Source organism: Nomascus leucogenys, chromosome 11, assembly GCF_006542625.1.
Source record: "Nomascus leucogenys isolate Asia chromosome 11, Asia_NLE_v1, whole genome shotgun sequence".
Taxonomy (NCBI): domain Eukaryota; kingdom Metazoa; phylum Chordata; class Mammalia; order Primates; family Hylobatidae; genus Nomascus; species Nomascus leucogenys.
The window spans coordinates 116,226,487-116,241,588 of record NC_044391.1 but is presented as its reverse complement, the minus strand read 5'-3'; the positions used below and the strand labels follow the sequence as shown (position 1 = coordinate 116,241,588).

Sequence of the window (15,102 nt, the reverse complement as noted above, 5' to 3'; positions counted from 1 at the left end):
TCCCAGCACTTTGGGAGGCTGAGGCAGGCGGATCACCTGAGGTCCAGAGTTCGAGACCAGCCTGACCAACATGGAGAAACCCCATCTCTACTAAAAATACAAAATTAGCCGGGCGTGGTGGCGCATGCTTGTAATCCCAGCTACTTGGGAGGCTGAGGCAGGAGAATCACTTGAACCTGGGAGGTGGAGGTTGCAGTGAGCCGAGATTGTGCCATTACACTCCAGCCTGGGCAACGAGAGGGAAACTCCATCTCAAAAAAAAAAAAAAAAAAAGGAATAAATGGAAATGACAGAAGAGGGACATCATAGAAGTAATGGGACCTCAAAAAGGCTCATGATTAAGGAAAAGGAGAGAGGCTGGTGTGGTAGCTCATGCCTGTAATCCTAGCACTTTGAGAGGTCGAGGTGGGCAGATCATCCTTGATGTCAGGAGTTCGAGACCAGCCTGGCCAACATAGTGAAACCCTGTCTCTACTACAAATACAAAAACTAGCTGGGTGTGGTGGTGGCCATCTGTAATCCCAGCTACTCGGGAAGTTGAGGAAGGAGAATCACTTGAACCCAGGACGTGGAAGTTGCAGTGGGCCAAGATCATGCCACTGCACTCCAGCCTGGGTGATGGAGTGAGACTCTGTCCCCCACCCCCCCCCCAAAAAAAGGAAAAAAAAAGAAGAGGGAAAGGGAAACCATTCTCTTGCCTATGAGAGTGCTCTTCCCAGACTTCACTCCTGTTGTTGGGTCCAGAGAGCATTGTAATCCTCTTGTTATCTCATTCCAGGCCATGCCTGCTCCCACATCTCACCTGTCCCAACACTTTAACCTCTATTCTCTACATAGTGGTAATGTCATCTTAATGTGTATTAGTGTCCCTTTTACCTACATATGATTTTTCAGGGAAATGGTTTGGGTGATCTGCTCTTGGTAAAAGTGTTTGTTTTTGTGGTCAAGCCTGGAATTGGGCATAACTAGAAGCAATAAGATTAGCCAAGACGGTACAGATATAATTTATTAGTGAGGCAAGGAGAGCTTGAACAGAATTAAAGAGGTGAGTAACAGATGGAAAGGAAAATCTAAAAGAATTTGGAACATATAACTAGGAGTTGTTTGTTATCTGAAGACAGAACCCAACCCAAAAAGAGGTAAAAGTTCAAAAATAATTACCAGAAAGTTGTAAATTTGATAGATTTGCATATTTCTAGGAACTAGACGTGAAAACTGAAAAGAATAGATACTTGAAGTTTAACTTACTGTCCTAAGACTGGCTAGTACTTACCACACCTTACTGTGTAGATAATGCTTTGTTGTCATACTTCCTACCTTACTTACTATGGACATAGAGATAGATACAATAGCTGTGATATGTGGCTAGATAGATACATAGATAAACTTGTAGAGAGAGAGAATGACTCTGGTGGGGGAGATAATCTTCTAGGGGAGGTAATTTGGTGAAGAATAGCAAAGTGATAATATTACTCTCAGTTCTTGTCTCATTTTGTTTTAACATAAAACTTCTTTGTAGAATAAGCAACTGCAGAATACGCAAGGGAATTAGTTAACTGTACTTGCTAAAGGATTTTTAAATTTTAGCTTATTTTAAGGTCTTTAATGTATAGCTTATTTTTCTATTTTTTTTGCCAAACAGCTTATGTGTGAGTTGGGGAATGATGTTATAAATCGAGTTTATGAAGCTAATGTGGAAAAAATGGGAATAAAGAAACCACAACCAGGACAAAGGTACTGTTTCAGTTGTTTTTTTTCCCCCTAATTAGGGATATAGCTATGATTTTATTTCACTGTAGTAATTGATATATAACATTGAGACAAAGTGTTTAGAAGCAGTCATTACCACTTCTGTTCAAATGTTGGCTATCTCTTTCTTTGGTATGTTAATTAGATAATTATATTGTATTGAACAGATAATCAATTATAGTCTCTAGAGTAGAGAGATCTTAAAAATTAGGGCTCTACGCAGGAATGTAGAAACCCTTAACAGTCAGTTAAAGTAGACCAAAGTTCTGTCCATGGTAGCATTCAAAAAGGGATAATCTATTCATTACTGTCTCTAAGGATCAAGTTTCTGTTAACCTACAGTGAATAATTTTACATTGTTCATACTTAATTTAGCAAAGATTTGTTAATCACATAGTTTATGCATGGCATTATAATATTGAAGAACTAAAGATGCAAAGTTTGCCCCTGAAAGGGAGAGAGTACTTGACTGCTGTGTTTGAAATTAGTCTTCCAATTCTGTATAAGGAGGGCTCATTGAATGAAGTGGCTAAGAGTTGGTACCTTCAAAGCACATGATGTTTGTTGTTGATACTGATTTCAGTCTAAGTCTTTATGTATGACCAATTGTATTTGAAAGTTATTGCTGTCTAAACCAATACCATTTAAATCAGAATCTTAATTATTTGCTAAAACAAGACTGAGTTATTTCAGACCTTGAAATAGCCTTCTATTTTAACCAAAGACCTAAACTTTATAAGAGGATATAAGTAAAAAGTATAGAACAGATATGGCATTTTATGATGGTATCATAAATTAGAACTTTATTTCTTCTTAAATTAATAATGCTATGTGTTGTTTTAAAGTAGTCTTATGAAAAATTATGGCCCTCAATAGTGCTCGTCCAGTATGTGAAATAATTTATTTGAGTAAAAATGAAAATAAAGTTACTTTCTATAAATTTTTAAGTTTTTTTTTTCCTGGCGATGTTTTCTAGTCTGCAAAAAGCATGAGGGGAGTATAGAAATGAATAGCACAGAAATTAAGAGAAGGGAAGAGTAGCATGTTAATACTTTCGATTTTTCAGTTAGGTTATTGTTTGTATTTCACTTGAGTGTGAAATCATGGTTCATTAGGTATTTGAAAGGAAAACATTATATATATATATATATATATATATATATAATGTCACAGATTCAGTTTTAACCAGTATTACATTCAGCGACTTTATTTGAATATATTCCATATATAATGACTTGTTTTGGTATTAGCCATGCTAAGAGATTAAGCAAAACATCATGACATTTTTATGTCTATCAGACAGGAGAAGGAGGCATATATCAGAGCAAAATATGTGGAAAGGAAATTTGTGGATAAATATTCTATATCATTATCACCTCCTGAGCAGCAAAAAAAGTTTGTCTCTAAAAGTTCTGAAGAAAAGAGGCTGAGCATTTCTAAATTTGGGCCAGGGGACCAAGTCAGAGCATCTGCCCAAAGTTCAGGTATGGCAAACTTTCTTACTGTGTCTATAGCTATTTTCTTAAGCTCAAATCACTTTTATAATCCCTGAACTAATAGCCATTGTCGTTTTTTTAATGTTAAAAACCTGTTCCCTTCTACATATTCTAAGAAAAACTGAATTTCTATGTCTTTAAAATAGTTAACTTTAAACAACTTCATAATATTTCACCTTTCTAGGTAATGTGTATATTCTAAGGAATAAAAACTGCTTAAAATGCAAGGGGAGATGGGAATTATAAACCTGACATTTCAAAAGCCCTAAGTATCTGATTAACTACCTGATTTCCTTCCTATTTTTTCCTCCTAAATTTTTTCCCAGTAACGTTTTTTCCTGCCCTTTTCCCTTCTTATGGCCTGCTTTGTGCTTTGCTAACTTGCATGTCCCCAGTGATTGCTGTAAATAGCGACGAGGCCAGGCGGGAGTCTCTGTTTTGTCCTGATGAGCTAGATTCACTCTTCTCCTACTTTGATACTTCTTCAAAACTGCGTAGTAGTAAGTACTACTCTTGTGGAGCATTCCAAGTCTGTGCCAGTGGTCATTGTGCGGTGTGGCCATTTCTCTAGATGTTACCCATTGTCTCAGAATTACACGTTACTTACAGTCATATAATAAATTAAGCTCTTTACTACCCCGACATATTATGGAGTAATGAGATGTGTTACAACTCTGAAAATAAGTTTATTTTCAGGTTTTGTGATTGATTTATATCTCGATAAGCTAAGTGTTCAGAAGGGTTAAAATTATATTAAATGCATTCTCCTTGTGGTGCCTGAGTTCATGTTGATGTGTAAGAGCTCATTTTAAAACCTTGTTTGTGGGAGATTGTTTTCTAAATGGCATGAACTTTAATCATTAGTTAATTTTTCTTTAAAACAGTCAGAAGTAATGACAGTGGAATTCAGCAGAGCTCCGATGATGGAAGAGAATCTTTACCCTCCACAGTGTCAGCCAATAGTTTATATGAGCCTGGTGAGTTCTGATGAAACTCGATGTTAATTGGTTTTGTTTGCTGGAAAATGCATGTGGTAAATCTACTTTTGATTAAATATATATATATATATATATATATATATATATTTTTTTTTTTTTTTCTTTTTTTTTGAGATGGAGTTTTACTCTTACTGCCCAGGCTGGAGTGCAGCGGTGCGATCTTGGCTCACTGCAACCTCCGCCTTCCAGTTTCAAGTGATTCTTCTGCCTCAGCCTCCTGAGTAGCTGGGATTACAGGCACCCACCACCACGCCTGGCTAATTTTTGTGTTTTTAGTAGGGACGGGATTTCGCCACATTGGCCAGGCTGGTCTCGAACTCCTGACCTTGTGATCCACCCGCCTCAGCCTCCCAAAGTGCTGGGATTTCAGCCACCGCGCCCTGCCCTACTCTTGATTAAATATTTTAAAGGAAGAGGTTAGTCTTAAAAGGTAACTAGGGGAGGAGTAATACGTTTAAATGAGAAAGCAGCGATTTCTTCATATTTGGAAATTCTGTCCTAGTTATATATTGTTTATACTTTTTTTTATTTTTATTTATTTACTTTTTTTTGAGATGGAGTCTTTCTCTGTCACCCAGGATGGAGTACAGTGGTGCGATCTTCGCTTACTGCAAGCCCCACCTCCCGGGTTCATGCCATTCTCCTGCCTCAGCCTCCCGAGTAGCTGGGACTATGGATGCCCACCACCACGCCTGGCTAATTTTTTTTTTTTTTTTTTTGTATTTTTAGTAGAGATGGGGTTTCACCGTTTTAGCCAGGATGGTCTCGATCTCCTGACCTCGTGATCCACCCATCTCGGCCTCCCAAAGTGCTAGGATTACAGGCGCGAGCCACTGAGCCTGGCCTACATTTTATTTTTTATTTTGAGTCTCGCTCTGTTGTCCAGGCTGGATTGCAGTGGCATGATCTTGGCTCACTGCAGCCTCCACCTTCTGGGTTCACACAGTTCTCCCACTCAGCCTCCCGAGTAGCTGGGTTACAGCTGTGTGTCACCATGCCCAGCTAATTTTTGTATTTTTAGTATAGATGGGGTTTCACCATGTTGGCCAGGCTGGTCTTGAACTCCTGACCTCAAGTGATCCACCTGCCTCAGCCCCCAAAAGTGCTGGGATTATAGGTGTCAGCCAGCACACCTGATCCTTAGTTGTACATTCTTCCAAGCCTAATGGTATGTGCTAAAAGTGCCTTACCAATTGCCAAGGATAATTTTTAATCCACATGAACTGTGTCTTACTATCCTTTATCTTTCCTTGTGGCTGTCCTATCAGGAGAAAGAGATCAGCATCTCCCTCCCCCATTAGATTTTTCTTTTGACTTGTGCTTTATACCCTTGTCCCCTCCTCCATGATTTCAGTGATTTTGGTCCTGCAGAGTACTCAGGGGAGTCAGCACTCTTCAAATTACTTGAAGTGCTTATAGTGCAAATTAGGATGATATTGGACCATCCTAGGAATGAAGTGAGGTTTGGTCTAGTAGTGAAAGTTTTTATGGATTCTTGCTGCTTCTTAAGTCCCAACATTTAGGAATATACTCAATTTTAATCTAGTACAGAGTAATTAACCTATCCCTTGGATACTGGCAAGAACAGAAAGGCCTGGCATATCAGTGATTGTCTTTATAGGAGAAGAAGGTTGAATGTTGGAGAATATCTATGTGAAAATCTCCCATAAGCTCATTATGATAGATTAATGGTTTCTTATGTCATAGCTTTATTTTTTAAAAATTACGATAAAATGCACATAAAGTTTATCATCTTAACCTTTTTTCTTTTTTTTTTTTTTGAGACTGAGTCACGCTCTGTTGCCCAGGCTGGAGTGCAGTGGTGCAATCTCAGCTCACTGCAACCTCTGCCTCCCAGGTTCAAGCGATTCTCCTGCCTCAGTCTCCCAGGTAGATGGGATTACAGGTGCCCGCTACCATGCCTGGCTAATTTTTGTATTTTTAGTAAAGATGAGGTTTCACCATGTTGGCCAGGCTGGTTTCGAACTCCTGACCTCAAGTGATCCACCCGCCTCAGCCTCTCAAAGTGCTGGGATTGCAGGTGTGAGCCACCGTGGCTGGCCCATCTTAACCATTTTTAAGTGTACAGTTTAGTGGCATTAAGTATGTTCCCATTAGTGTGCTACCATTACTGCCATTCATCCACAAAACTCTTTGTATCTTGCAAAACTGAAACTCTACCTATTAAATAATTTTTTCTTTTTCTGCCAAGAGCTCATTTTTATTGATGTATATGTGTTTGCTTTTCAGAAGGAGAAAGGCAAGATTCTTCTATGTTTCTTGACTCAAAACATCTTAATCCAGGACTTCAGCTTTATAGGGCATCATATGAAAAAAACCTTCCTAAAATGGCTGAGGCTTTGGCTCATGGCGCAGATGTGAACTGGGCCAATTCAGAGGAAAACAAAGCGACACCACTTATTCAGGCTGTATTAGGGGTATGCATTTATATAATGACATTTTCAGTAGCAATCAAATATTTAAAAAATCATAATACGTTCTGAACTGGCTTTAGTATTATCTTTGCTTCAAGAGATGGGTTAGAAAATAGAAGGAACCTCTGTGCTATTAATAGTAGTGGTTTCTGAGCACCACTTCGTTTGTTTCAAGTTTTTTTGCAGTGGAAAAGAATTCTAATAATGAAAGCATATAGTGTGTTTTGCTAGTTCACAAACTGCAAATGAATCTCTATTAGAATTAGTTCTTGGGAAGAAAATAATATAATTTATAATTTCTCTGCCTTGGCTGAGGGATATTTTTTATTTTGGAGAGAAGGAAATGGAAATGCTATTTGAGTAAAGAAGACCAATTGTTTTTAAAAAGAAATGTATTGTTTCCTGTTATTTGCTTTTGTCTATAGTCATCCTCTTTTTTCCTTTAAGGGCTCTTTGGTGACGTGTGAGTTCCTCCTACAGAATGGTGCTAATGTCAACCAAAGAGATGTCCAAGGGCGGGGACCATTGCATCATGCCACCGTCTTAGGGCACACAGGGTAACTGCAGTGCTTTAATATTTACGGAGACTTTATTTGAAAAATTATTTTGAATTAATGTTTTAGTTTTTCTCAGGTTAAAGTTTTCAGGTAATGTTTGTAAAGAGATGTGTTCCATGACTTATTTTGTCATGATGGAATTTGAAAGTTAAAAAAGTCTCTTTCAGAAAAAGCTACTATTGGTTTTCAGATACGAAAATTTCAAGGCTTACTTTGACCTTAACTTGTCATTAAATAGATCAGTTTTAGTACTTAACTTTCTCTGTTATTAAAATTGTGGTGATTTTGTCAGACAACTTAAGCCTATGTTTGTGTTTATGTATGTGTGTACATATACATTATTTCCATAGCATGCACACACATAACCTATTTAAAGATAATTTGATGACTTTGTAATTTTTAGTTTTTCCACAGGGTAGCTAAAGTCAAATTCTAAACTAAATTCTTACTTTGGGTTATTGACATTATGTCTTCTGGAGTGATAGTAAGATTCACAGAACAATAAAGCCTTGAAAATTGACTTTCTATTATTAGGAAGTATAAATGAAAGAAAATGTTGGCTTTATATGAAAAATTTGTGTCTTAAACGCTTGTTTCTTAATAAGACATCTCAGGATATCCGATTATTATGTGGCAGATAAGCAAGAAGCTCTTATTTTAAAATATTTTTAAAATAGCATCTTCATTTATTTAGAGATAGGGTCTCACCCTGTTGCCCAGGCAGGAGTGCAGTGGTGCGATCATAGCCCACTACAGCCTTGAACTCCTAGGCTCAAGCGATCCTCCCCTAGTAGCTTGGGTTATAGGCGTGAGCCACTGTGTCTGGCTATTTTTATTTATTTATTTATTTATTTATTTATTTATTTATTTATTTATTTTTTATTTATTTATTTTGAGATAAAGTCTTACTCTGTCACCCAGGCTGGAGTGCAGTAGCACGATCTCAGCTCACTGCAACCTCCGCCTCCTGGGTTCAAGCGATTCTCCTGCCTTAGCCCCCTGAGTAGCTGGGATTATAGGTGTGCACCACCACGCCTGGCCAATTTTTTGTATTTTCAGTAGAGATGAGGTTTCATCACGTTGGCCAGGCTGGTCTTGAACTCCTGACCTCAGGTGATCCACCTGCCTCAGCCTCCCAAAATGCTGGGATTACAGGCATGAGCCACCGCGCCCGGCCGTGTCTGGCTATTTTTATCATGGCTTGTTTTCTTCTATCAGCAAAGAGATTCAGTCAGATAACTTCATCGTTTAAACTTTCTACACTTAAAAAAGGTAGTATTTAAGGTAGTACTTAACTCATCCTTTGTATTTTCTTCTTTTTTTTTAAGAGATGGGAGTCTCACTATGTTGCTCAGGTTGGAGTGTGGTGACTGTTCATAGGCACATTCATAGCTCACTACAGCCTTGAATTCTGGGGCTCAGGATCTTCATGCCTCAGCTTCCCAAGTGGCTGGGACTACAGGCATGCCCTGCCACTCCCGGCTAATTTTTAAATTTTTTTTTAGAGACATTTTGCTATGTTGCTCAGGCTGGTCTTGAACTTCTGACCTCAAGTGATTCATCCTACCTCTGCCTTTTGAGTAGCTGAGATTACAGGTGCTTACCTTGCCCAGTCATTATTTTCTTCTTAAACTATCAAAATTCTTTCCATTTTATTTCATAGACTCCATTTAGTCATTCTTTCATATTTAAAATTTTTTTTCAGTTTATTCAAGTAATGAATATTTGCAAGTACAGCAAGCAGATTACTTCCCATTCTTTGCTGTTGTATTATCATTATTATGAAGTTTACATTGCCTTGGCTTTCTTCATTTTCAAATAATGACCTTGAGTGATCTTTTTTTCATTTAGGTTTATAGATTACCTGTGCATATGTATTTATGATATTCTTTTTTTTTTTTTTTTTTTTGAGATGGAGTCTCGCTCTCGCCCAGGCTGGAGTGCAGTGGTGCGATCTCGGCTCACTGCAAGTTCCACCTTCCGGGTGCACGCCATTCTTCTGCCTCGGCCTCCTGTGTAGCTGGGACTACAGGTGTTCGCCACCACACCCAGCTATGTTTTTTTATTTTTTTATTTTTTTATTTTTAGTAGAGATGGGGTTTCACCTTGTTAGCCAGGATGGTCTCAATCTCCTGACCTTGTGATCCGCCGGCCTTGGCCTCCCAAAGTGCTGGGATTACAGGCGTGAGCCACCGTGCCCGGCCTTTTTATGATATTCTTTGAGGATAGGGACCACAACTTATATATCCACCATGCTATCTATATAGCACCAGATTAAATAGGATAATGTATGCAAAAATACCTTGAGACTTGTGAAATGTTGATCTTGGTAAGTTTTTATTAGTAGAGTTAGTGTTCAATTAATATTTTTAGAATGAATCAATTTCCTAATGAAAATGTTACTTAAGTAGTACTTTTTTTTTTAAGGTGAATACTAATTTTTTTTTCTTATTGACGATATCTCAAAAATGCTGTTTTCTTAAACAGGCAGGTATGTTTATTCCTAAAACGAGGTGCCAATCAACATGCCACTGATGAAGAAGGGAAAGACCCTTTGAGCATAGCTGTGGAAGCAGCCAATGCTGATATAGTCACCTTGTAAGTACTTCCTTTTTACTTGACTATTTCCATACAGTGAATTACAGTTGTCCCTCGGTTATCCACAGTGAATTGGTTCCAGGACCCTGTGGATACCAACATCCATATGTGCTCATGTCCCTTATATAAAATGGTATATATTTACATATAACTTACATACCTCCTGCCATATACTTTAAGTCATCTCTACTTATTATACCTAATACAATGGGAATGTTGTCTACGTAGTTGTTATACTATAGTGTTTTGTATTTGTATTTATTCATTTATTTATTTTTGAGACTGACTCTCACTCTGTTGCCCAGACTGGAGTGCACTGGCTCCCTGCAACCTCCAACTCCCAGATTCAAGCGATTCTCCTGCCTCAGCCTCCCTAGTAGCTGGGATTACAGGTGTGATCCACCACAACCTGCTAATTTTTGTATTTTTAGTAGAGATGGGGTTTCACCATGTTGGCCAGGCTGGTCTTGAACTCCTGACCTCAGGTGATCCACCCGCCTCGGCCTCCCAAAGTGCTGGGATTACAGGTGTGAGCCACCGCGGCTGGTTGATTATTTGTATTTTAAAATTGTTGTATGGTTATTTTTTTATTGCCTTTTTTCCCCTGAATATTTTCCACTGGTGATTGGTTGAACCCACAGAGAAGGACAGCCAACTGTACTTGCACAAAGTGTTAACATAGCATTGTGCATTGTGTGAACTTCGAAGTTGGTTGGTATTTACTTTGTGCCATGTACTTCTCTAAGCACATTAAATGTATTAAAACACTTTAAATGCATGAACTTATTTGGTTCTCACAACAACTCTATGAGGAAGATATTGTTAATATTGTCTTCATTTTATAGAAAAAGAAGTCAAGCCATAGATAATTTGAGATGTTAGTAAGTGGTGGAGTTGGGATTTGAAACCAAGAATTGTGTCCCTAAAACCCATGTTCTTAGCCATTTGTGCTATACTGCCTGATACAGAAACAGAAAACCAGTGACTTCTTTAAAATGGTTTCTTTCTTTTTTTTTTTTTTTTTTTGAGACAGTTTTGCTCTTGTTGCCCAGGCTGGAGTGCAATGGCACGATGTCAGCTCAGCAACCTCTGCCTCCTGGGTTCAAGCGATTCTCCCTCCTCAGCCTCCTGAGTAGCTGGGATTACAGGCATGCGCCACCATGCCTGGCTAATTTTGTATTTTTAGTAGATGGGGTTTCTCCATGTTGGTCAGGCTGGTCTTAAACTCCTGACCTCAGGTGATCCACCTGCCTCGGCCTCCCAAAGTGCTAGGGTTACAGGCATGAGTCACTGCGCCCGGCTAAAATGGTTTATCTCTTTGTATAGTACTAGGGCAGAGGCTGGGATTGTTAGAGTAACAGATAATTATTCTACTACCTCGAGAATTAGAGGATTCTCTAATTCTGTAGGCAGGATAGTTGCATTGATATTAGTAATTTGTGAAGTTCCATTATCTTTGGGCAGTGGTAGGAATTTGTGCTTGTTTTTAAAAACAATTATTCACATAAAGCTAGGTGCTCCCACCCATAATCCAAGCTACTCAGGAGATTGAGGTGGGAGGGTTGCTTGAGCCCAGAAGCTGGAGAAAAGCCTGGGCAACATAGCGAGACCCTGTCTTTACAAAAAATTAAAAATTAGCCGGGTGTGGTGGCACATACTTGTAGTCATAGCTACTTGGGAGGACGAATGAGACCCTGTCTCAAAAAAAAAAAAAAGAAAAATTATGTGAATACTTGATTAATTTTAAGATTAAAATGCATGCTTTTGAATGTTTGAATAAAATTTAATGTGATCCTTTAACTAATTTTGAGGTCTTAATTTGATTTACATCTCAGATCAAAGTAGTTTATTACACATGGAATTCAGAAAATTAATCGTCACCTATACCTTATTATGTAGGAAATCTCAAGCATATTTTGTATTGTCACTTATTCTTTTTATCCTGGGCTAAATGAAGCCCATAACTGCTTATCCCCCATCACTGGAGAAGAAATAGATCCATCCACAGTCCTGAGCTCCTACGGAGAATTCTTGACTTCTCATATGTCACCCCTCTGCCAAATAAAATAACAAAACAGCAAAACATAGTTTCTCAGATCCTTTCCCCACAGGAGGGGTTACTGTTATTATGGAGGCTATTGCAGGAAAATGTAGAACTCTTAAATCATTACAGATTTACAGTAGAAGAAATATAAGTTATTAAAGAAAAAATAGGAATGATATAGAGAGACAAGCTCTGCAGGCAGCTTCCCAGGCAATACCTATATAGCAGTGGACCCTTCCCTTAAAAATAATCTGTTCTCAAATCGTCTAGATTTTCTTGTTTTACTTTGTGTGAGTGCTTCAGTTTCACTTAAGAATTTTTGTAAGTAAGCATCCTCTGTGAAAACCCAAATGCCAAAGGAAGGTTTGTGGAACTGTTGTTAATACACACAGTGGTTGAGAGAGAAGATAAAGGGAATTGTGGAACTTTGAAGATAGGAAAAGTTCATGTCACACATGCAGTTGCCAGAGAGAACATTTCAGAAGAGGGTGATGGAGGTCTGAGAAGGCAGTGGAAATTTGGTGGCCCAGAAGGACAGACGAGAGGTACAGAGTAGGAGAGGGGTACCAAACACAATATTTGCCTATTTTAAAATGTTGCTTAAAGGAAATACTTAGCTTCTTAATCTAGTGCTACATGTCATCTGCTGCCAAGATGAATAACCTAAAAAGAATGTATAAGCAATATGGTAATGTTGGGAAATTCTTGGTAACCTATAGTCATTTATTATAATGTTTGTATATCAAAATATATTCTCAGTATTTAGAGGTGACACATGCTGTTTATATGTCTGGAACTACCTCACTTCTGGGTGAGCCAGAGTGAACTTTTGACAGGTTCTCACTTCTGCACTATAGAAGCAATAATTTCAACAGTTGGCAGTTAAAATTTGACAGGTTGCTGTAAGAGCCAGGAATTGTCAGGCATCTGGAGGAAGCAAGCCACTAGAGGTATTGCAGGGATGCTGCCGCAGTACAGCTAAAATGCAGTCGTTGGAAGATTTTTATTGTCCTTTCTCATGAGAATTGTATGAAAGTAAGATAGTTATCTTTGTACCTCAGATTGCTGGGTTTGATAAACTAAAAGCCAGATTATTTTAATGGCAAATAAAACACAATTACGTTAGTACATGTATTACCTGTTTATAGACTTTATTTATGACATTTATATTGTATAATGTCATCTAAAACACTTTTATTTATTTTTAGGTTACGTTTAGCAAGAATGAATGAAGAGATGCGGGAATCAGAAGGACTTTATGGACAGCCAGGTCAATATTCTACTAATAACCATACTGAAATGCAGTATAAGAAATGCATTCAGGAATTTATCAGTTTACAACTGGAAGATTCATAGTTCTTTAGCAAACTAATGTGATACTATAGAGTTTTCATAACCTACTTGTAAATTGTGAGTTGTTAGCTTTGTACTGTACTTAACTGAATCCTTGGGTGGCTAATCCCGGGCCTTTAAAAATTCGTAACTCTTCCTATGACAGTACACATTGACTTGCTCTATTTCACTCTGGCTGCTGACTTCTTTATTTGCTGTACAGATGTCTTCCATATACATTCCAGTGAAGTGAATGGAATGGTAAAAATATTCTTTATATACTTACAGCAGCAAAATAATTGTTTTCTTTTTGGAATTCTTTTTAGCTGTCAAGTGAATATAACAAAATTGTTTTCTTTTTGTTATTCAGGGAATTTCTATAAATTACGTTCAGGGAAAAAAAAAATCACCATGTGTCTGGCATATAAAAAGCCAGTATGGAAAATACCAAGAAAAAGTTTACTGATGAGTTTTGTACTATAATCTAAAAACAAGTTGAAGATTTAAAATGAAAATTCACCAGGTGGAGAAGTGCATGATGTGAGTGGAGCTAGTTTGAAAGGCTGAGGGCAAAGGTCTCATTTTATCTAAAGCTAAAGCTTTGCCTCCAGGCAGTTGTACATTATCTCTTAGATAAGCGGAAGTATTTAGAACAATACTTTTTGCACCTGATGGCAAAGTAGATTTATTCTACTTGAGAAATTTCAATTCATGATCACCTCAAGTTTCATTCTGAGTAATTTTCACCTTTGAATCAAGATGTCAAGGAAGAAATATCAGATTCTTCTCTTTGAAGAACACGTTGATTAGACGTTCTTCACAAAGAAGAGAGTAATTATTGGTTCTCTTGTTTCATGAATTTGAGTATATAAATTACTCATCTGTCTGTTTTAAATTTATATACACATTAGTAAAAAATTTCATGAATTCGTGACTAAAATACTTGAGAATATTCAGTTTGCAATGAGTAGGTTTGGTTTTTTAAAAATGAATATTGATACATTATTTTTAAAATGACCTAGTAATATCATCTCTTCTTCCTGTTTAAATACATTTTGAAATTTCTGTACTTCAGCCATTTATTTTAACGAGATTAATATATAGTTAGTGTGAGGCCATTCTTTCCTCAGAGGACCGTATTTACTACTGCTTATTTTTGGCCTAATTTAATATGGAACAAGTAAGAACGTTAAGAATAGAGGCACTTCAGCTAGATATTTCTAATCTAGGGTGTCCCACTTTAATCCTATGGATCATACAATACTAGGCGGCTCATGATGTTCCAAGATGTAATAGTGCTGATTAAGGGTGAAGCTCTAGCATTAATTCTGGATTTCACCCATTTGTTTTAAACTTGAATGTTAGATTTTAAATAGGTTATAATTTTATAACAGATATTCTTAACTGATAGTATTACTAGGCCATTTTTGAGGCCTTTATGTTTAAGCACTTTAAAATAAAAATTGTTTAAAGAATATGACCTGATATTTGTGAAAGAAGAGTGAACCTCAAGATTTTAAGTTAAACAATTATTTTCCCCGTGAAATTTTTAACTTCAATGTTTGGTTAGCTGCTCTTTCCTTACGGTGTCTGCTGATGTTCACCCAGCTGATTAGCCAGGTGGTCAGTGGTCGGCCCTTCTCTGGAGTGGGAAGCTTGAAAGGAGAGAGCCTCTAAGCTCTTGCCACTTCTAGTTCCACCCAAATTGCTTGGGTTTCTGCCGCCATCATTTAGGAGCATTCAGATGTCTTTCACTGTCATTTTTGAGTTTATATATACATAAACTTAAAATGTATAGAAAAGAATTTTCCAGTTTATTTTAATGAAAACTTGAAAAAAAAAGCCTCATTTTAAAAAAGCTCTCTTACCATTCTCACATTTTAGTTTAGAGGT

At 37.5% G+C, this 15,102-nt stretch overlaps 1 protein-coding gene across 7 annotated transcripts in view; it reads left to right on the top strand.

The window, feature by feature from the left end:
- ACAP2 (ArfGAP with coiled-coil, ankyrin repeat and PH domains 2) overlaps positions 1–15,102 on the top strand; it is a 176,613-nt gene that overhangs the window by 152,373 nt on the left and 9,138 nt on the right. For 4 of the 7 annotated variants that reach the window (XM_030823005.1, XM_030823007.1, XM_030823006.1 and 1 more), the window contains 8 exons: positions 1,643–1,734; positions 3,049–3,233; positions 3,641–3,745; positions 4,130–4,222; positions 6,494–6,681; positions 7,126–7,235; positions 9,723–9,833; positions 13,086–13,147. In XM_030823005.1, the coding sequence (XP_030678865.1) occupies positions 1,643–1,734; positions 3,049–3,233; positions 3,641–3,745; positions 4,130–4,222; positions 6,494–6,681; positions 7,126–7,235; positions 9,723–9,833; positions 13,086–13,147 (946 nt within the window). The remainder of the gene's footprint in view (positions 1–1,642; positions 1,735–3,048; positions 3,234–3,640; positions 3,746–4,129; positions 4,223–6,493; positions 6,682–7,125; positions 7,236–9,722; positions 9,834–13,085; positions 13,148–15,102) is intronic. The other 3 variants (XM_003280421.4, XM_030823009.1, XM_030823008.1) reach the window with 1 other exon arrangement.